This window comes from Malus domestica, chromosome 09, assembly GCF_042453785.1.
Source record: "Malus domestica chromosome 09, GDT2T_hap1".
Classification (NCBI taxonomy): Eukaryota; Viridiplantae; Streptophyta; class Magnoliopsida; order Rosales; family Rosaceae; genus Malus; species Malus domestica.
This window is the reverse complement of record NC_091669.1, coordinates 19932223-19952963: the sequence shown is the minus strand read 5'-3', so window position 1 is coordinate 19952963 and position 20741 is coordinate 19932223. Positions and strand designations below refer to the sequence as shown.

At 39.9% G+C, this 20741-nt stretch overlaps 2 protein-coding genes and 1 long non-coding RNA gene across 5 annotated transcripts; 1 reads left to right on the top strand and 2 right to left on the bottom strand.

Moving 5' to 3' along the window:
• The first annotated feature begins 988 nt into the window (after nucleotides 1-988).
• LOC114827017 (large ribosomal subunit protein eL37x-like) lies at nucleotides 989-2208 on the top strand. Its single transcript, XM_029108377.2, has 4 exons — nucleotides 989-1207; nucleotides 1327-1462; nucleotides 1720-1821; nucleotides 1950-2208. The coding sequence occupies exons 1-4, from the start codon at nucleotides 1205-1207 to the stop codon at nucleotides 1994-1996; spliced, it is 288 nt and encodes a 95-aa protein (XP_028964210.1). The 5' UTR covers nucleotides 989-1204; the 3' UTR covers nucleotides 1997-2208.
• Nucleotides 2209-3643: 1435 nt separating this feature from the next.
• On the bottom strand, nucleotides 3644-18979 carry LOC103429335 (uncharacterized). 3 transcript variants are annotated; one of them, XM_029108373.2, is made up of 15 exons: nucleotides 18376-18979; nucleotides 17485-17878; nucleotides 17223-17400; nucleotides 16951-17090; nucleotides 15698-16871; nucleotides 15492-15592; nucleotides 15207-15351; nucleotides 14005-14073; nucleotides 13860-13905; nucleotides 13412-13764; nucleotides 13201-13280; nucleotides 12961-13096; nucleotides 4335-4518; nucleotides 4130-4212; nucleotides 3644-4016 (listed from the first exon to the last, which is right to left on the bottom strand). In XM_029108373.2, exons 1-15 carry the CDS (start codon nucleotides 18482-18484, stop codon nucleotides 3882-3884), a joined length of 3327 nt encoding a protein of 1108 aa, XP_028964206.2. In that variant the 5' UTR covers nucleotides 18485-18979; the 3' UTR covers nucleotides 3644-3881. The 3 variants fall into 3 exon arrangements, with proteins under 3 accessions (XP_028964206.2, XP_028964207.2, XP_028964208.2); XM_029108374.2 differs by having other exon boundaries at nucleotides 17485-17924; nucleotides 18376-18911; XM_029108375.2 differs by having other exon boundaries at nucleotides 17485-17927; nucleotides 18376-18904.
• On the bottom strand, nucleotides 9946-11157 carry LOC139188184 (uncharacterized). Its single transcript, XR_011571450.1, has 3 exons — nucleotides 10979-11157; nucleotides 10784-10847; nucleotides 9946-10687 (listed from the first exon to the last, which is right to left on the bottom strand). It is a non-coding gene; the product is annotated as an uncharacterized lncRNA (long non-coding RNA).
• Nucleotides 18980-20741: the final 1762 nt, after the last annotated feature.

Here is a 20741-nt window from a genome sequence, read left to right as displayed (position 1 = left end):
TCAATCATGGTACTATTTATTTTACCCTTTATTTTGTCATTATCGTTAAAACTTAAAGTTTTCAAACTATTTTCATTAGTTTTCTTTTTATTTTATATTGCTTTAGTGTCTTTCAATTTTTACTAGATGAGTTCTCAATTTCAAATTGTATAATATTAATGATTAAGGAGCAATTCTTGTTTTTAAAACTGCATGACACCTATTCAAAAGCAAATCATTAAAATTACAAAAAGTAAAAATTCATGTACACATTCAAAATGTGGTTTACCTCTAAGAAGTAATTACATTTTATATGCGTTGTTCTAAAAATTCCCACTTAACGCCGCATAGGCGCTAGGCTGTTGGCTATTTCCAGATTAATACATAGACGTTTGAAAATTTAGAAAGATTGCCTAGACCTGTTGAGGCACCTGTCTAACCCGTCCAGACGCACCTAGACACCCGCCTAGATTGCGACTCACTTAGATAGAAAATAGATAACCTTCATTTTGTATGTTTTTTTAGAAACTGTAAGAAACTTGTTGAATACTAAAATGAACACAAATTATATGCTTGTTCCATATGTTTTCGTTATGTTTCAATACTTCAAAATATATATATATATATCATTCAATTTTGTAATTTATGATGTAATTATATATATTTTAAGTATAAACAGACACTTATTTATACGAAATATAACAGATTTGTTTAAATCCGCCTAATCCATCTAGGAACCCACCTAAACGCTGGCCCGAGAAATTAAATATTTTCCTTTTGAAACTCGTCTGTGTGTACTAAAGTTTTCCTTTAATACCTAACTAGTTAATACATGACATCCTTTCGGTTTTTTTTTTTTTTTTTTTTTTTTTTTTTTTTTTTTTTTTCCTACAATGATATTTTACTCTAAGAAGGAATTTTGAGGTATACAATATGTCTAACTGTATTCTTATATTCTAGCATCGAACTTGTCATCTATATAAACACTTGAAAAATGCATACAACGAATGAGGGTAAAGTTGGAAATTTGTGAAGCCAAAGCCCAAGATAGACAAAACCGAACACAGATGGGCTGTTAAAGACACGCCGGCCCAGGCTGACCACTCCACCAGCTACCCTAAAACCCTAGTTATCTTTCACGTGCGCAGGTTCCTCGTTCCGCCGCTCACTTCTTTGGCTTGAAGACCTCCACTTCACCAGCTAGGGTTTCTCTCTCCGCACAGCCATGGTACCTCCATCTCTTTCTCTCTCTCATAGTCTCTGTGTAGTCCGTTATGGTAGATCTCGCTCCATGTGTAACACCGAACTGATTGCGTTTGTTTTTCTGTGTGCATAATACGAAAACAGGGGAAGGGAACTGGGAGTTTCGGTAAGAGGAGGAACAAGACCCACACCCTCTGCGTCCGGTGTGGCCGCCGCAGCTTCCATCTACAGAAGAGTAGGTGCTCTGCTTGTGCTTTCCCTGCTGCCCGCAAGAGGAAGTGTACGTATTCTCACCTCTCTCGCTCTCTCTCGATATATATACACATACATATATATATATATATATATATCGATATCTGTTGGTCTTGCTATGAATCTGGATCAATGATTTGGAGTTGTAGTTCACATTTTTGTTAAGATTTATGATTACCCAGAAAATGAATTTTGGATTTTGATGGTCATTTCAGCAGAAGGATGTTGTTTAGGATTATTTGTTTTGCGGTTTAATTTTTGTGGTTTTTGTATGTTTAAAAATAGACAATTGGAGTGAAAAGGCGATCCGAAGGAAGACCACTGGAACTGGAAGGATGAGGTATCTGCGCAATGTGCCTCGCAGATTCAAGAGCGGCTTCAGAGAAGGTATTAATCAGATCATTTTTTGTGGGATTTTTATGGTCTAGCTCTGTTTGTTTGTTCTTCATTTGTTTTCCTTGGTTTGAGTTTCGTGCTTGAATTCGTTTTCATATTGGGAATTTTGTTTTGAACAGGTACCGAAGCTGCACCACGTAAGAAGGGAGCAGCCGCAAATGCTTAAGTCTTCTCAGCGGTCATTTTGATTGCAACTTGGGGTACTCTTTAGAAAGCTTTTATGATTCTGGACAAGTTCTATATGAACGCTGTTATTGTTTTTGATGGATGTCGCCTTAGTTGTGATCTTCTCTTTAAATATTAGTTGCTTTTTGTGGTGGACGAGAATGGATGAGACTAATGTCACTTGCGTTTCATAATCACGTAATGTTTTGATGATGTGCAATGTCTTTGAATTTGTTGTGTTTTGGGGTTTTTAGGTATATGCTTGATCAGCGATGTTGCGCTGAGAGAGTTAGGATCTGAGTTCATTTTGTATGATGGGATAATCTAACTGCATTTTCCATTTTGGGTTGGGTTGTGTCTGAAATGCTGGTCATTTGTTCCAGTCCCTCTGGTGAGCCTGAATGCGATCGAGATTGGGGCATGGCATTGACGTGATATTAGTCTGTTCTAATCACCGATAGGGATTGAATATGATTCAGATGGTAGGTTTTGCACCCATTTTTTTTTCATATGTAGGCAATCTAGTGTTCCTATTAGGTTTCCGGCGAAGGGTTTTAGTACTCCACCGGCTTCGTGAACTATTTTCTCCCCTGTCTGCTTTTATGTTGCTGATGCTCGTGGTTAATATAGAATCAACATGTTATTGCTTTTGCTACGTAGATCAACATCCTAAACCGAGATTATTTGGGGAATGCAAAGTGTAATTTGTCATTTATGTTTGCATGAGGATTAGTCAAATGTTTTCGAGTTTTGTCGATGATACAGCTTTTGTTGATTAAATCCACTCGAAATTTCACCTCCCAGCCCCTGCAACAACCCATTGCTGTAGTTAAAAAGAGGCTTATTTTTTGTTACACTGTCTGAAATTTCATTTTTATCTCACTTTTATCTCATGTAACTAGAAAACTCATCATTTTACTTTTTGAAATTCAAAATTCGTTCTACTTTGACTTGTGAACTCTTATTTCTCCCAAAAACTTATAGGTCATCTTCTGAAACGTATGCGAGATCAACACTCAATAAAATTATGTCACATGTGCAATAAATTTGATTATAAATCTTCATTTCGTGTTAACATTCAACAATTAGAGAATATTAAGTTCAAGAAAAATTTGAAGAGATGAAAAAAAAATAAAAAACTGACTAGTCTAGCGCACTCAAACGAAACTCACATAAAAAATTAATAGACCTAAGACAATGTGGAGCAAATTTTGAGTTTTGTAAAGATGAGTTTCAAGTTTTAGGAGGCAAAATAAGATCAAAATCAAGAGTCAAGGGGCAAACTGAAGCAAACTATGAGTTTTAGAGAGTAAAGCATTTTGAGTTACAAAAAAGCAAAATGAGATTACAATCAAGTTGCGGAGGGCGTAGCTAAGAATAAGCTTAAAGCTAATAACCCTTCCGTAAAATGTTGGTTGAAAATTTTGACAAATGAACTCATCGTTTGAATTTTTAAAAACTAATGCATTCTTCTTATATCCCAACATTGAGTAAACCATACCATATCAGTAAAATGGCAAAATACAAGAATCGAAGTAGGTTTTCAGCACCGCTACCAGGGTGCTTAAGTGGTGCTTAATACTCGATTTCAATGTACAAAAACTCCATTTGGCTGGTCGATAATCGGATTGTTTTTCAAAAGAAAGAGTTGAGGTGTATTGTAAATTTGCACTAATCTCAAGATTTACATTGAGTTTCCTCAAGTTTCTGACTAAAAAGTTACTGTACACAATTCGGGCAAGAAAATGACTTGATTCCCTTGCCGCCAATACAATGAATGAATATCGGTTGCGAAAAACCCGAAGCAGGCAACAGAATCATGTTGCCAGTACGTTCCTCAGGAGGAAAAGTCTATCTCTAAACTTACCTTCAAATAGGACGACCCACTATTGCGCTTTAAACTCGCCAAATCGATGTTTTTCTTCATGCAACTGCTTTAATACGTACTCCATCTCCGGAAATGCCGTCAGAAGCAGCAGCTCAAGAAGGTCAAAAGCCAGTTGCTTCAAACAAACAGATGACTGTGCAAGGAAAACAGAAATGTTAGAACTGTCTAAAAGAATCCAGACACGACAAAACCAGGTGGAAAGAAGAAAGATGCGAGCATTGTTAACTTTCTCAAAACAATAATTACCTGAAGAAAGTAATAGAGATCCTTAGCACATTTTTCATACTCCTTACTACCAACGAGACCAACAATAGCAGAGGGTGCATTATCTACATTTAAAACCAGAAAATTAGAGCATGCCATCGACATTTCCAATATTATACACGAGATGTAATATAGTGAGGGCAAGTGCAGAAAATAATTAGGAGATTTTCTGGACGAAAAATAATACCAATCATTAGTTCATAGACAAACTTTGCGCGTCGATCTGCCTCCTGTTGCTGGTGCTCGTCAAGTCTAGGTGATGAAATTTCTGTAGGTTTCTGACCCTGAGGTGAATTTTGCGATAAGTTGGTAGGCTGTGGCGGTTTTCTATTTGGATGCTTGGTTATAAATATTCCATCAGGCCACAATATCTGTTAAAATCATGTTAACAGTAAATTAACACCAGCATTGAAGTCCTCCATTTTAAAAATTATTGTCAAAAGAAAAACTAACTGAAGCTGCAAAGATTTTGAATAACTTGGGACAAAGATTATGCAAAAGGAGAGAGGGAGAGATCTCGCATTGAACTCAGACATTGCACCTATGGTTTCTTGGAACCAGTCCGGGACGAGAAATTATGGCCTAGCACCAAAGGTGTCGTGGACTCAGAAGAACTTTTAATGTCATCTATTGTTCACTTTACTATAGAGTACCCTTTTTAGGGCTCATACATAAACGAAACATCGAAAGAGCTAAACTAATAAAGATTCTAAAAGCAAAAACTTGAAGACATATATCAGGTGACGTAAAAAGATCCAAAGACAATGAACATAAGGCTCTGAGACTTCAAATACATGATTAAATTTTATTAACTATAGGTCTCCGTTCATAAAAAAAAGAAAAAATTGTACACGAAAACTATACTCTCAATTATGTGCTGCTTGATACGTGGATGGGGATACTTATCATTCTTTGGACTTGGCTCCCGCATCAGTCAGGTTGTTTCATTTTTTCCCTTGCTACTCTTGATAGTAGGGAGTGTTGGAATCTAAGGGTGCGTTTGTTGCACCGGACTGTCTTGGATTGGACTAGCTGCAGGGACTAAGATAGACTGGCTTAGACTAGACTAAGCTGGACTGATTTAGTGAAGTGTTTGGTGTAGCGTCGGACTAAGAAGCAGAACTGCAATATTATATTATTTTATATTAAATTAATATATATATATAATTAAAATTTTATTATATATTACTATTACTTTATCTTTTTCCAATTTTTTTTTAGAATTCTCTTCTTCTTACTTCTACAATGTCTGTAACCATTTTTCACCCCACTTCTCCATCCCGTCAAACCTCTCTTCCTTCTCCATCTACCTCTTTTCCCGTCAAACCCCACCTCTGCTTCTCATGAATCACAAAACTTAAGGCCCAAATTTTACAAGTTTCTCACAGATCACAAAATTCAAATACCAAATTTCACAAATTTCTACTAAATTTCACAAGTTTCTCAGCTTCTTCCCCACCATAAACGAAAACCCCAACTGGTACTTGGGCATTTGGTACGCTTTCAGTCCCGACTTGCATCTGGGTCGCGCACGAACGCGGAGATCGACGGCGAGGTTCTGGTGATGGTCGTCTGGTGGTTGCAACCATGACGATTTTGCTGAGAAAGAGAGTGAATTGAACGAAGAAGAAATGAAGGGAATCAGTGGATTGTTTTTCTGGGTGTAGGCGTTTGGGTGGGATAGTAAAGGCTCAATGGAGTGGGCGAAGGTGCGAATCAGAAGGGAGAGGGCGAAGGCGAAGGGAGACGATGAGGGATCAGCGGCGGGGGAGAGAACGGGACTACCAGTCCACTTGAAATTGAGGGGTCTCCTTAAGAACGTTTAGCGAACCGTTCAGTCGGGGCGAGTCCCCTTTAGTCCCATTAAACTTAATCCTTGTTCAGACCAAACAAGGGACTATAGTCTAATCTAGTCCTGTCCCCCTTAATCCGGTCAAACAAACGCCCCCTAAAGGTCTTCGCCTAAGCCGATCAAAGACAGAATATATGGAGTGCAAGTTCAGTGCAAATGGAGGCCAAAACGAGTTAGGGGTGAGGATCGGAGATCAAGAAATACCAAAGAGCGACCGTTTTCGTTACCTAGGATCTATCTTGCAAAAGAACGGAGAATTAGATGGAGATCTCAACCATAAAATACAAGCTGGATGGATGAAGTGGAAGAGTGCATCTGGCGTGTTGTGTGACCGCCGTATGCCACTGAAGCTTAAGGGAAAATTTTATAGGACGGCAATAAGGCCGGCGATGCTGTATGGCATAGAATGTTGGGCGGTGAAGCATCAACACGTACACAAAATGGGTGTAGCGGAGATGAGGATGCTTCGTTGGATGTGTGGGCACACGAGAAAGGATAAGATTAGGAATGAGGATATCCGGGGTAAAGTAGGAGTAGCCGAAATTGAAGGAAAGATGAGAGAAAATCGGTTACGGTGGTTTGGACATGTGCAAAGAAGGCCTACTGACGCTCCGATTAGAAGATGCGACTATGGGACAGAGGTTCAGGGCCGAAGGGGTAGAGGAAGACCTAGGAAAACTTTGGAAGAGACCCTAAGAAAAGACTTAGAGTACTTGGATCTAACGGAGGACATGACACAGGACAGAACACAATGGCGTTCTAAGATTCATATAGCCGATCCCACTCAGTGACTTGGATTTTCCAAGTATCCAACCAAGAAGTTTTCCTTACTCGGGAAATTAAGGGAACACTACCTCAACCTACATGCTCCACTCACAAAGCTTCAACATTCAAGCTTCAACAAAAGAAAATTCAAAGAACTTAGCGAAGAAAGCTTTGGTATATTTAACACAATACGTTGAAATGAAGGAAAGCTTATTTATTGATATCCCCAATAAGTTACAAATATGTACATATACTTGAGTCAAAATAAACAAACAAGAGGGAGCCTTCACAAAGGTTGCTTAGGAGAAGTCTCAGCAGTCGGTAGAGCCCCAGAAAGAGAAGGCACCGGAGGGGGATCATTCGGAACCTCAGTACTGGACAGAACCCTAGAAGGAGGAGGCATCAGAGGTTGATCATTTGGAGCTTCATTACGCGGTACAGCCCCAGAAGACGAAGGCAATAAATGCCTTTGGAACAAACCCACAAATCTCTGATGATCAAGTAAAACCTGACCATCAGATTCCTTCATCTGGTCAAGCTTCCTCTTCATGTTTGTAGCAGTCATGTGCGAGCCGGTGCAACTGTTTATTCTCATGCTTGAGCCCTCTAATCTCCTGTTTGAGACTCATCACTTCAGCCGCCAATGATTCAACTTGGCGGGTTCGAGCAAATAGGCGTTGGGCCATATTAGACACAGAACCTGCACACTGAACACTAAGAGCCAGAGAATCCTTAACAGCCAATTCATCAGACCGTTTGAAAAGTAGTCTGTTATCTTTGGGAGTGAGAAGGTTCATGGCCACTACCGCAGCGGTCATATCATTCTTCATCACGGAATCCCCAACGGTAAGAGGACCAGTAGGGGAGACGAAGGATGGGCGCCATATGTTGTCTGGAGAAGGCGGGGCTGCCTCTTCAACAAGGTTCAAGTCAAAACGACGGTCGGAGGGGCCAGACATTTTCAAAGGTGTTGAAGAGAGAAGAGGTCGGACAAATCAAGATCTTAGAAGTGCAAGAATGGAGCTTCTACTGGTGGATATTCAAGTGTGCTTTGGAACTTAATGTCAGCCCCTATAAAAATCTGCACTCGACGAAGCTTCAGAAATCGAAGAGGCGCCTGCTCAGAAATCGAAAAGGCGTTTGCTTTCTCAAAAGCTGGGCTGCTCAGAGACCACGAGGGTCGATCTCAGAAATCGAAGAGGCGTTTGCTTTCTCAAAAGCTGGGCTGCTCAAAGACCACGAAGGCCGATCTCAGAAATTGAAGAGGCTTGCTTTCTCAAAAGATGGGCTGCTCAGAGACCATGAGGGCCGATCTCAGAAATCGAAGAGGCACCTACTTTTCCAGCCTTGTCAGCACCTGTCACACGCACACTCAACTTTGCGGAAATTATGGGCATTCTGTCGAATATTTCTGGCGAAGTAGAAAGCACATGAATCGTACTGTTCAATCACCCACTTCCCACACGCAACAGTAGCTCATGGGTACCACAGATAACTTTGCCAAAGTTCTCTGACAAAGTTGAGACACGTGAAGCTTGCAGCTCCCACTACATCGCTCTGACCAAGAAGGGTAAAAGAATAGCAAAGAAACAACACTAACAAAGTTTAGACACATAAATTTTGAAGGTCTAGCTACCATATTATTACCCACAAGGGTAAAGGGACAGTACCACTGCTGGATAATTGGAAAGTCCCGGTGTGTCAACCTCTGTGCTTTGTGGCAAGGTAGACTAGCAAACATGCCCAACCTTTAGTCACATTCGAGAAAACACTCCCAACAAGATTGCTTGCTCCAAAATCAAAGAGGCACCGCCCTCCAAGTCTCGAGAGCCAGACTCCCAACATGATTACTTTCTCAAAAATCGAAGAGAGGGTAAAGGAACAGTACCACTGCTGGATAATTGGAAAGTCCCTGTGTGTCAACCTCTGTGCTTCGTGGCAAGGTAGACTAGCAAACATGCCCAACCTTTACTCACATTCGAGAAAACACTCCCAACAAGATTGCTTGCTCCAAAATCGAAGAGGCACCGCTCTCCGAATCTCGAGAGCCAGACTCCCAACATGATTACTTTCTCAAAAATCGAAGAGAGGGTAAAGGAACAGTATCACTGCTGGATAATTGGAAAGTCCCTGTGTGTCAACCTCTGTGCTTCGTGGTAAGGTAGACCAGCAGGATTGCTTTCTCAAAAATCGAAGAGGCATCGTTCTCCGAATCTTGAGAGCCAGATCCCCGACAGGATTGCTTGTTCGAAAACCGAAGAGGCACCACTTTCCCAACTTCAAGAGCTGGATCTCCTTGGATAAAGCTTGTCTGTAATCTTTACACGCAACATCAGAAATCGAAGAGGCGCCTGCTCAGAAATCGAAGAGGCGCCTGCTCAGAAATCGAAGAGGCGTTTGCTTTCTCAAAAACTGGGTTGCTCAGAGACCACGAGGGTTGATCTCAGAAATCGAAGAGGCGTTTGCTTTCTCAAAAGCTGGGCTGCTCAAAGACCACGAAGGCCGATCTCAGAAATTGAAGAGGCTTGCTTTCTCAAAAGCTGGGCTGCTCAGAGGCCACGAGGGTCGATCTCAGAAATCGAAGAGGCACCTACTTTTCCAGCCTTGTCAGCACGTGTCACACGCACACTCAGCTTTGCGGAAATTATGGGAATTCTGTCAAAGATTTCTGGCGAAGTAGAAAGCACATGAATCGTACTGTTCAATCACCCACTTCCCACACGCAACAGTAGCTCATGGGTACCACAGATAACTTTGCCAAAGTTCTCTGACAAAGTTGAGACACGTGAAGCTTGCAGCTCCCACTACATCGCTCTGACCAAGAAGGGTAAAAGAATAGCAAAGAAACAACACTAACAAAGTTTAGACACATAAATTTTGAAGGTCTAGCTACCATATTATTACCCACAAAGGTAAAGGAACAGTACCACTGCTGGATAATTGGAAAGTCCCGGTGTGTCAACCTCGGTGCTTCGTGGCAAGGTAGACTAGCAAACATGCCCAACCTTTAGTCACATTCGAGAAAACACTCCCAACAAGATTGCTTGCTCCAAAATCGAAGAGGCACCGCCCTCCGAATCTCGAGAGCCAGACTCCCAACATGATTACTTTCTCAAAAATCGAAGAGAGGGTAAAGGAACAGTACCACTGCTGGATAATTGGAAAGTCCCTGTGTGTCAACCTCTGTGCTTCGTGGCAAGGTAGACTAGCAAACATGCCCAACCTTTACTCACATTCGAGAAAACACTCCCAACAAGATTGCTTGCTCCAAAATCGAAGAGGCACCGCCCTCCGAATCTTGAGAGCCAGACTCCCAACATGATTACTTTCTCAAAAATCGAAGAGACACTGCTCTCCGAATCTCGAGAGCCAGACCCCCAGCAAGATTGCTTTCTCAAAAATCGAAGAGGCATCGTTCTCCGAATCTCGAGAGCCAGATCCCCGACAGGATTGCTTGTTCAAAAACCGAAGAGGCACCACTTTCCCAACTTCAAGAGCTGGATCTCCTTGGATAAAGCTTGTCTTTAATCTTCACACGCAACATCAGCTTTCCAGATACTACAGACCACTTTTTCAAAGTGCTATGACAGAGTTAAAACATGTGAAGCTGGCAGCTCCCACTACCGTGCTATGACCAAGCAGGGTAAAGGAATAGCATTATTACTTGATGTTAGGGAGACTCCTATATATGTCGACCTCCATCCCCAACGGACAGGCAGACCTGCAAAAATGCTCAACCCTTCCTCTTATCTGAGAGGGCACTCCCAACGAAGCCTTTCGAAATATTCAGCTTTCTTTCCCCCCGATAACACCTCTGTAAACAAGCTATACTAGAGCAAGAATATCTCATATCATCAGGATTAAAAGCAAGAGTATCCCATATCATGCTTTTTCCCTGTCTTTTCCTTTGGCCTTGTTCTTACCTGCAAGACAAGGAGAAAGAGAGCAATCAGTCAGCACTTGGAATCAAGCTTCCAGCCAGGAACTGACTGCCTGGAACCCCTTACCTGATTACTTACCTGGCTTTGCTCTCGAGTACTCATCTTCAACATCTTATGCTTCCAGGGAAGATACCGCATCTGCCTGAGGAACAGATAGGGCAAGTGAGAAGGATACAAGGAAGCATGTGGAGACAAGCGTAACAGCACACGTGCCGATACATCCACTACCCTGTCAAAAGCAAAAGTATCCCATATCAGCAGGGTCGAACGTACTCTGGATTTGATGGACTTGTTTTGACCCTCAAATTCTTCAGTCGGCCTTATACTCTGGAGGAAACCAGAAAACCCTCCAGCCCAGTTCAAGAATAAGCCTGTGGAAAGTTACTTCTTCAAAAGCAAAAGTATCCCATATCATCTCTTCTCATTTTTCTTCTCTTTATCCTTCATGCTGCCTGCAAGATAGGGAGAATGTGAACAATCAGCCGGAGCTCTGATTGCTTACCTTGTCTGTCACCTCTTTCAGCAGATCCCCTAGCTCGGCGACTTGGGGGACTCCTACTACATGGTTTGTATCGCGCTTGACCAAGCCTGAAACTACAAGTAAGCTTCAAGTGAAATTGATACATTACCTTGTGCATCTCCACCAGTTACAGATACCACCCCTGGATGGAGGAAGAGTACTTCCAGAGAAGATGCCACATCTACCTATGAGACAGATAAGGCAAGTCAAGACGATACCACACTCCGGTACTTAGAAGTTTCGTGGTTACGAGATCATTCTCCCACAATATTTCCTAATGTCATTTGTACTAAATCATTCACTTGTACTCACTAAAGGAGAGCTTGAACCTATATACTTGTGTAAACCCTTCACAATTAATGAGAACTTCTCTATTCCGTGGACGTAGCCAATCTGGGTGAACCACGTACATCTTGTGTTTGCTTTCCTATCTCTATCCATTTATATACTTATCCACACTAATGACCGGAGCAATCTAGCGAAGATCACAAAAAGTGACCGTTTTCGCTACCTAGGATCTATCTTGCAAGAGAACGGAGACTTAGATGGAGATCTCAACCATAGAATACAAGCTGGATGGATGAAGTGTAAGAGTGCATCCGGCGTGTTGTGTGACCGTCGTAGGCCACTGAAGCTCAAGGGAAAATTTTATAGGACGGCAATAAGGCCGCGATGTTGTATGGCACAGAATGTTGGGCGGTGAAGCATCAACACGTACACAAAATGGGTGTAGCGGAGATGAGGATGCTTCGTGGGATGTATGCGCACACGAGAAAGGATAAGATTGGGAATGAGGATATCCGAGGTAAAGTAGGAATAGCCAAAATTGAAGGAAATATGAGAGAAAATCGGTTCCGGTGGTTTGGACATGTGCAAAGAAGGCCTACTGACGCTCCGGTTCGAAAATATGACTACGGGACAGAGGTTCAGGGCCGAAGGGGTAGAGGAAGACCTAGGAAAACTTTGGAAGAGACCCTAGGAAAAGACTTGAGTACTTGGATCTAACGGAGGACATGACACAAAACCGAGCGCAATGGCGTTCTAGGATTCATATAGCCGACCCCACTTAGTGGGAAAAGGCTTTGTTGTTGTTGTTGTTGTTGTTGAATATAAGAAGAAAAAATGTTGTTGAAAGAACCCTAAGGTTTGATGTGAGCCTACATAATCAGTAAGCATTGTATATTCAACAAATCTCATCTCATTCCTAAAGAAAATGAAAAATTCTGTAATGTTGGCTACACACAAACGCCGTCACCAACTGCTGAACTACTTAGGTCCTAAGCAACTTTTTTACGGTCACCATGATAATAACTGAAAACTGAATAAAGTCGCAAATGCAAAAGTATTGTAAACCTTCTAAAGAACCAAATCTCAATCTACCAAATATTTAATGTAAGCCTACATAATCACTCTGCATGGTATATTCAACAAATCTCATATTACTCCTAAAGCAAATGACAAATTCTGTAATGTTGGCCACACAACAAATGCTGTCACCAACTGCTTTGCATTTGAACTACGTTGGTCCTAAGCAATTTTTTTTAACCATCACCATGATAATAACTGCAAACTGAATAAAGTCACAAAATCTAAAATATTGTAAACCTTCCAAAACACCAAATCTCAATCTATCAGAGTTTTTATAAAGTACACGATGAAGAAATTGAGTAAATTTAATAGATCTCTGATGTGAGCTTTCGAAAACTCATTGGAAGCAAATGACGTCAAAAAGTACCTGCTCAACACGCTTGATCCCTGAAGCAACCACCAATCCCTTGCGCAGAAGTTGAATTTTCTCCATTAACCAGTCATCGAAGGCATCACCCATCCCTAGCTGTAGTATTTGTTTGGCCACCCAAAAAGCTTTTCGCCTATCATTTCAGAAGATATAAGTGATATTACCACTTGTGCTTGTTCAACTTAATACCACAATAAGACAAGAGGGCATGATTCTGCAATCATATTTACAAAATACCTGATCCATCCACCATCTTGGAGCTGAAAAATGACATCTACCAAATCTAATATGGGAACACTTAAATTTGGAGGTACCCACTGCATAAAAAAAGACACATCATTCGGTAGAATTATTCTAAGAGTACAGCTACATAAGGGTTTCAAATTGTAAACTCACTAGATGTCAGGAAAGGAAAACATGATAAAACAAATTGCGCTTAGAGTTTTACCTCTGTAGGAAGTGTAGGGACTGTATCAGTATCAAGAAACGATTCAGATTCTTGTTCCTCTCTTCCTTTTATGGTCTTACCCAAGTTTTTGACAGAAGATAAATCTTTTTTTGCTCTAGCATCTGAATCAGTGCCAGAATTAATGAGTGACTTTCCAATTTCTTTACCAGGACTTTTTACCTGGGAATCAGAAACTTTTGTGTTCACTCTTAACCCATCATTATTCTTCAGTTGTAAAGCAGAACCCTTAACTCCATTGCCCGTATGTTCCCTCGTCAAGAACGGATCAGTCACCAGCCCATCCATATTTGAAACCCTTTTGCTCTTTTCAGATGGTTTATCATCTAGGTCAACTAGATAATTCCCAAATGAACAAGGACTACCAGAGTGAGAAAGAAAAAGGAAACAAGAACAAACGAATTCAAACTTATGCATATAACTGATTTACCTGACAGTGTTTCGATTATAGAAAAGGAATTTGTAAATAGATAAGTCTGCATTTGAAAGATAAAAAAGGATAAGTATTTCTCGTAAATTTTTAAAGATCATAACTGCCTCCCCTGTTATCAAAATCAGTAAAAAGATTACTGAACCTGGGAGTCAACACTTAGAAAGTCCCAAACTTCAATGGATCCTGAAACTCTTGGAAGCTGCATAAGTTTCTGAGAACACCAGATGAGAGTTTATGAGCAAATAAAAGCTTAAGGCATGAATATTTTTATCCAGAGAAAAAAGGAACAAGGTTGCTAAATAGAGTGGAATTATTCCACAAATCCGGATTGAACATTTTGATTCAAACCACAATCAGTCCTAAATTTCCAATTTGCCATCACAAAATGAAACTCAAAACTTGTAATTCCAAACACCCTCGGTCTGAGAACTTCAAAACATTCTTCATGTGTAACATGTTTACTCCATATGTCCTCATTTCACGCGCATGTTTTAACAACTTTAACACACCCAATCATCCCTGATCCTTATATTCAAGAAGTACGGGGACTTTTCCTATCTCATCTAAGTCTCAATGTCTCAACTTTGTTCCTGCCCGTGTTTGAGTGTTTATTCTTCTAATGGTTTGCTTTTTTTTTTTCAATAATTAGTATGAAATAATGTTTTGGTTACATTACCAGTTCTTTCTCTCACTTTTTATTGTGTGAAGTAAGTCACTTTCTCTAGTTGACAATTATGAGTTGTATTTTTGTCATAATTGAGTCGCTTCTCTCATTTTTGTTATAATTTTCTAGAGTACGGTTGAGAGTTGTTTAATGTCTTTGTCAGAGTGGTTCCAACTTATAACAATACCAAGAATTTTCCATTGATTCTTCATAAATTCCAACACTTCCAAAAAATATTAGGATCCTAAAGAATTTTCCAAAATTCTGGAAATGGAAGCTTAACTTTAAAATTGGAATTTAAATGTCTTTTGAAATTCCAAAACCTCTGGGAACTATCTTTTTCCCGAAAATCTTCTACTTTGATCCTACCTCCGGAACCCAATACAAATCAATGTTCCAGTCAATAAACACTCATGTACATGTGCATGTTCTCAATCCACTCAAAGTACAGCTGAATGAGTTTTAATCAGCTAAAGGTGACCTAGAAGTTCGTGGCCAAGCACTGAAAGAACATTAGCATCACAATAGGAATATAGAAGGGCCGCACAGAATCTTAATTACAGTAAGGTTGAATATTCAAATTTTAATTTTACATTTAGATCATAAAGTTGACAAACATGTTCAAAATCAAATAATTTATGAAAAACAAAAATGACCAAGAGCAGGATTGAGTTGTTAACCTTTACATATTTGTCAAGTGATTTACATCGTTCCTGAATGACAGCTAAATCCAAACCAGTTGACAGAAAATGCTTTGGTGGCAAGTGTAGGTTGTACTCAGGAAACTCTTTTAGACGCCGATGTAGCTCCTCAAAATGACTAAACCTGTAGGGAGAAGCACAATAATTATGAGTTACCAAAGCAAAGGTACAAGGGAGAAGTATGCCTCATTTTCTTATATTGTTAGAAAAATTACATTTACAATTGAAGGATGAAAGAGAAAAATTAGAGAACAATCTTAGCACCTTCTTTTGATTGACCAACTATTATTATTTACATCCGTAACAGATATGGAGTAAACGGCAAATGTTTTTGAGCCACTCTTCACAATATTTGCACCCAATACCTGCAATAAAAAATGAGTTTACATTTTTCTTTATCTATCAACATACCAGAAAACAACATTGAGCGTGCCAACCAAAGCCAACCTATTAAGATTTAAGGTAAGTACCTCACATTTCAACTTGAAAAAAGAATCCACTGCTAGAGAATTTTTCAGGGAATTAAAATTCAGGCTGTGACTATCTGCAAAAGATAAAGTTGCAGATGAAGAAGTGGCTGCCCCACTGTTAATTCTACCCAAACTTTCAACGTCAGAATCATCGCTAGAGTCCTCAATATTTGCATCTCGATTTGGAGATTTAAGTATGTCCTGTCCATCTCCAGACAAGAAGCGTTTTCTCTCTACCTCTTGCCAAACAGGCACTTTCTTGTTGCTTGGTCTAGATCTTTTCTGGAAAGACTGGGTTTTAGACAATCTGTTAAAGTGAAGATTCCCTTTACCAGTCCATTTCCTAATATGGCGTTCAGAATTTTCAAGTGGGTGATGAATGTGAGAAATTGCCATATTTCTATTACTTCTACCATCCCAAACTTTAGTTCCAGGAGAATCAAGACCTGTAACACTGTCTGTTTCTTCATCTTCCGAAGTATAAGCAGTACTGCTTCCTGATTCAAACTCGTCCAACCGCATGTGGTTGTGTTCATCATCATCCTGATATGAAGAACCTCGAGAGTAACTTGGTATGTTTTGAGCTCCAGGGTGGAAATTGTTTTGAGAAATGCCTCTATCAGAAATATTGAACTTCGAAACATTTTCCTTATCTTTGGGCCTAGATTTTTCCATAAAATGATCTACTGTAACTGACTTCCCACCAGAAGAATGCTCATTTATTTCACCTTCTTTCTTTCTAAAATTCCTCCCTTTAGCCCACATGTTTTCAAAATTTTCAGGAGTAAGGGCTTGAGTCTTTCTGCGTGACATCAGATCTAACATATCTCCCCATTCTCCTCCCGAGTGGTTCTGTTCTACACCCCTTTCATTGCTAGTGTGGGAGTTCATTCGCACTGAGCTCCACGAACGGGAAGATTGAGTATCAACCAAGAGCAATGGATCTTTTGATCCATTTACATTTGCAGATGTCTCCACAGCAGTTCTGGACTGACCATTTTTTAATTGCACAAGTTCAACACCAGTAACAGAAGTATCTAAGAACCTAGAAAAGTGATCAGATGATAACTTTGAGGGCCCCTCTGGTTTGGACCGAGATGCCTCTTGTACCGCAATAACACCTTTAGGCTCGGTCATTTTAATGACCAACAATTCAATTCTTTCATTAATAAACCTGTCACCAAAAAATTGAAGAGAAATGATAACGACAGTAGTTCGTAAGTAAACATAACTCAAACTAAAACATTGAATACCTGGGACTAGCCAAGTTTAGGACAGGTCGCATTACTGCACAAGCAAGTAGTTCTCTGACAATATAACGGAAGAGAGTGCATTGCAGATCTTCAGGCCTGAATGAGAATGAGATCAGGCCATCCATCAAATGCTGCAAGACCTGCAGATGAATGGTAAAGAAAACATGGTCACCACAATTGAGAAAGCACATTATGCACGACCATACCTCAGTCCTTCAGGTAAAATTACAGATTAACTAAGCTAAGTATCAGAAAGGAAGGAAAAAAAAAACCTTGTGCTCAGATTCAGCAGAAAATAAAGCAGGGTGCAATTTGTTTTCAGCAGACAAGATAAGTCTTATTTCCATATCTCGTTTTTCAACTGTCAGGCATCCCGATTGTTGCTTTTGAATCTTTGCTTGAGCTATGCGGAAAAGCTCCAAGTGAGAGCATATGAGATTAAAAAGATCCCTGCAGCATCATAAACAATAGATCTTCAGTAATCATTTAGTTAGTCTTTTATAGCACCCTGTTGTGCATGTTTATAAAAAGAACCTTGTGAGAAGATCAATTAGATTTATATTCCTCATGCGTGCTGAAATTTCCCCAAGAACACCATTCATGATGCACGCGAGTTCTTCTGGACCTTGTCTATCCGGTGTTAGACGAGAATACCAGAGATCGGTAACAAACTCAGAAACTAGATGCCAGGTGAAGTGATCAATAGCTTCCTCGACAACAGGAGAATTAACTTTCCTTCTCCACTCAGACTTTTGACTAGTTTTAGGCCATTTAATAGGTTTGTTTTGAGAAGTAGTATTTGCTGATGGTGGCTTGCTGTTGTATGATGCAGCTTTTCTTCGCATGTCATAATCTAGTGACAAATAACGAACGATGACAATCAACGAGGCGGCAGCAGGCAAGTTCACCCAGACAGAGGAGCTCGTCACTGAAATTAAAACAATAATAGGCCGCACCTCGAGTAGTCAAACTGGCTTCTAACACCAATAATCAAAATTTCAAAGCATGCCCTTAAACAGTCAAACAATACGCAGCTAAGCATGCAGTCTACAATTATAATGAACCAGAACACCAGATTTCCGGGATCGATAATGTAACCTCCACTCGTTTAACCGAAGAAACTGGATAAATCATTAAATGGGTAATACTATTTTTGATAAATCATTAAATGCACAAGGAAAAGGCGATCACTTTCTTATTCGAATTGAAAGTATTTTTTACTCAAAACATTTCCCACAAAATTAAAAGGAGAATAAGAAATTAGATTCCATATAATGCACATTGACACAGTAATTATCACATGGACAATGAATTCACAATGAAAATCAATCTAAAACTTGATTAGAAATGAAATTAAATCATAAACTTTAAAACCAAAAAGCCAAAAGAAAGGACAGCAGAAGAAGAAGAAAAAGAAGAGCTTACGGGACATAAGGTATGACAAGCCAACAACGCAAATGGCGAGAAACACAATCCGCTTCTTGGCTTCCTCAACGAGGTCCCGGACGGCCACATGCTGCCTCTGCGTGCTCATTTACAATCAAACCCAGGATACCCCAAATCCAATCCCGCGATTAACCAATCCTAGTCCGGCGGATCACAATGACGATCGGCTTCAACGCCCAGAACGAATCAAATCGATTGAACTGCATCACGAGGACGACCAAGGAGGGGGTTGAGGAATTGGTGTCTGTTTGGTTGCAATGAGAACGAGAGGATTGGAGTGAGACGGTGTTCGGGTTCAACGAGAGGACCGTTAGGAATCGATGTTCGCCTGCCGCTGCCGCTCGCTTTTGCTTGCGTGGGCTTCTTTTTTCGTTTACGTGTCACTTTCTGTTGCTTGGGACACGTTTTTCGATGGATGTATATCAGAGAGAGACCCTGTGAAGATGCGTGTCTGGATTTCTGGGTTTTGGAAATTCAACTGCCACGGCACGCCAATGCTGTCAATATCAATTTCCGATTTCCGATTTCTTGAGGGGGTGAAAACATAAATGGAAATGACTTTTCTTTGGCCCAATATTACAATAATTCACGTCCATTGTTGTTAGGTTTTATGTGTTCTTTACCTAAAAATGTGCAAGTGAGGACAAACTTAAGGGGCACAATTTTTTTGTTTTTTGACAAACGATAGCGTTATGATGAAGTTTGCATGCCTAAGCATGGTCTATTACTAATATCATTGATATTTTTCTAACTTAACCACTTATTACTAACTATTCAATTTTATTACAAAATGCATCGATATATTAGGGGTGGAAATTGCCATATATTAATTGTATATTATTTTTTCATATAACCGATTTGGAATTCTCTTCTCCAACATGTGTGGTTAAATTATTAGGGGATACTTTGGATGTGGTTCCTAGTCCCTAACACTCTTTGACTAAAACCTTAATGGTGTGAATTGAGGATTGGTGTGGACGCATGCTTACTTTTCGCCAATACGGTAGAGCGCCATCTGCCGTGTACAAATTCAATTACTAAATAGAAATTGAGAGAGAGAATTTTATTTTTGATTTGTGAATTTTATTGTGTGGCTAAATAGAAAATTTAATATGTATATAGAGGCATTCATATATAAATGAGATACTGTAGTTACAAGATGTGCTAGTAATGTTGGTGGCAACTGCAGTGATGATGGTGGGTGGTGGTGGCAGTGGTGATTACGGCCGGTGGCGGTGCTGATGACGGCGGGTGGTGATGATAGTGACAACAGTATATGGTGGTGACAACGACGTTGATTATGGTTGTGATGGTGTGGTGGTGATGATGGTAGGTGATGGTGGTGATAATGGTAGGTGGTGGTGGTGGTGAGTAAGGTAGGTGGTGGTGGCGGCAACAATGACAAGGGTACGTGATGGTGGCATGTGATGGTAATGGTCACTCATGGGTAAGCTTTTTGTAGTTTTTGTTTTTAAACTGTCTCTCATGAAAATTTGGAAATGACAACTATTTACATAGAATTTAAACTTAGAAACTGAAGGTCCAAAATTCTTTTATTTTTCCATACAAAAATTCTAAATTTATGTTTTTATGAATCCAAACAAAAAAATTGAGTCAATTTATAAATTCTGATTTTTGCCCGAATTCCAAGTTAATTTTCGTTGTCCATACATATTTTAATTTCCCAAATATAAACATAAATGAATTACTTGCACTTGATTCACTTTGGATTAATTAGGTTGGACACACAAATGCAATTTTTAATAGTGATAGATCCTACATGAAGAGACGTACATGTATTAAAGAATGTATCAACAAAATGTGAATTTTATGTGTCCAAATAACATCCCCCTTTATTCACAAATTGGATTATAAACTCATGGTGAGAATTAGTACTAACAAGAATTAAGGATATGAGAAAGAATAGTATTAGACTAAGATCTATTTTCTATCTCTCAAATTAGATATATGAAGTTTGTTGAAAATAAAAGTGATCAAGGCTAATTGGTGAACTAATCATGTATAATAGTATGAGAATAATTTTTTTAACATCAAGCCTTTGTTCGTTATGGATATCTCAGCTATGCTATGTTTCCCCCATTTCTTCATGATTGACAGCAGACGATATCCTCCCGAAGAAGGCGAGGAGAGAAAAGGAGAGATCGTTGCCAGCAACCCAACACCAATCATTCTCTTCTTCAGTCACCCACCTCCAATCCCTTCTCTTTTACAACAATCACGACTTGTCGTCCTTTGTCGTAAACAACACCGATTCTGAAGGACAACCTGCAGCAATGGACGTCGTAGTTTCGGAAGTCTCGTCTCGCGATTGTTGAAGCCTTGGC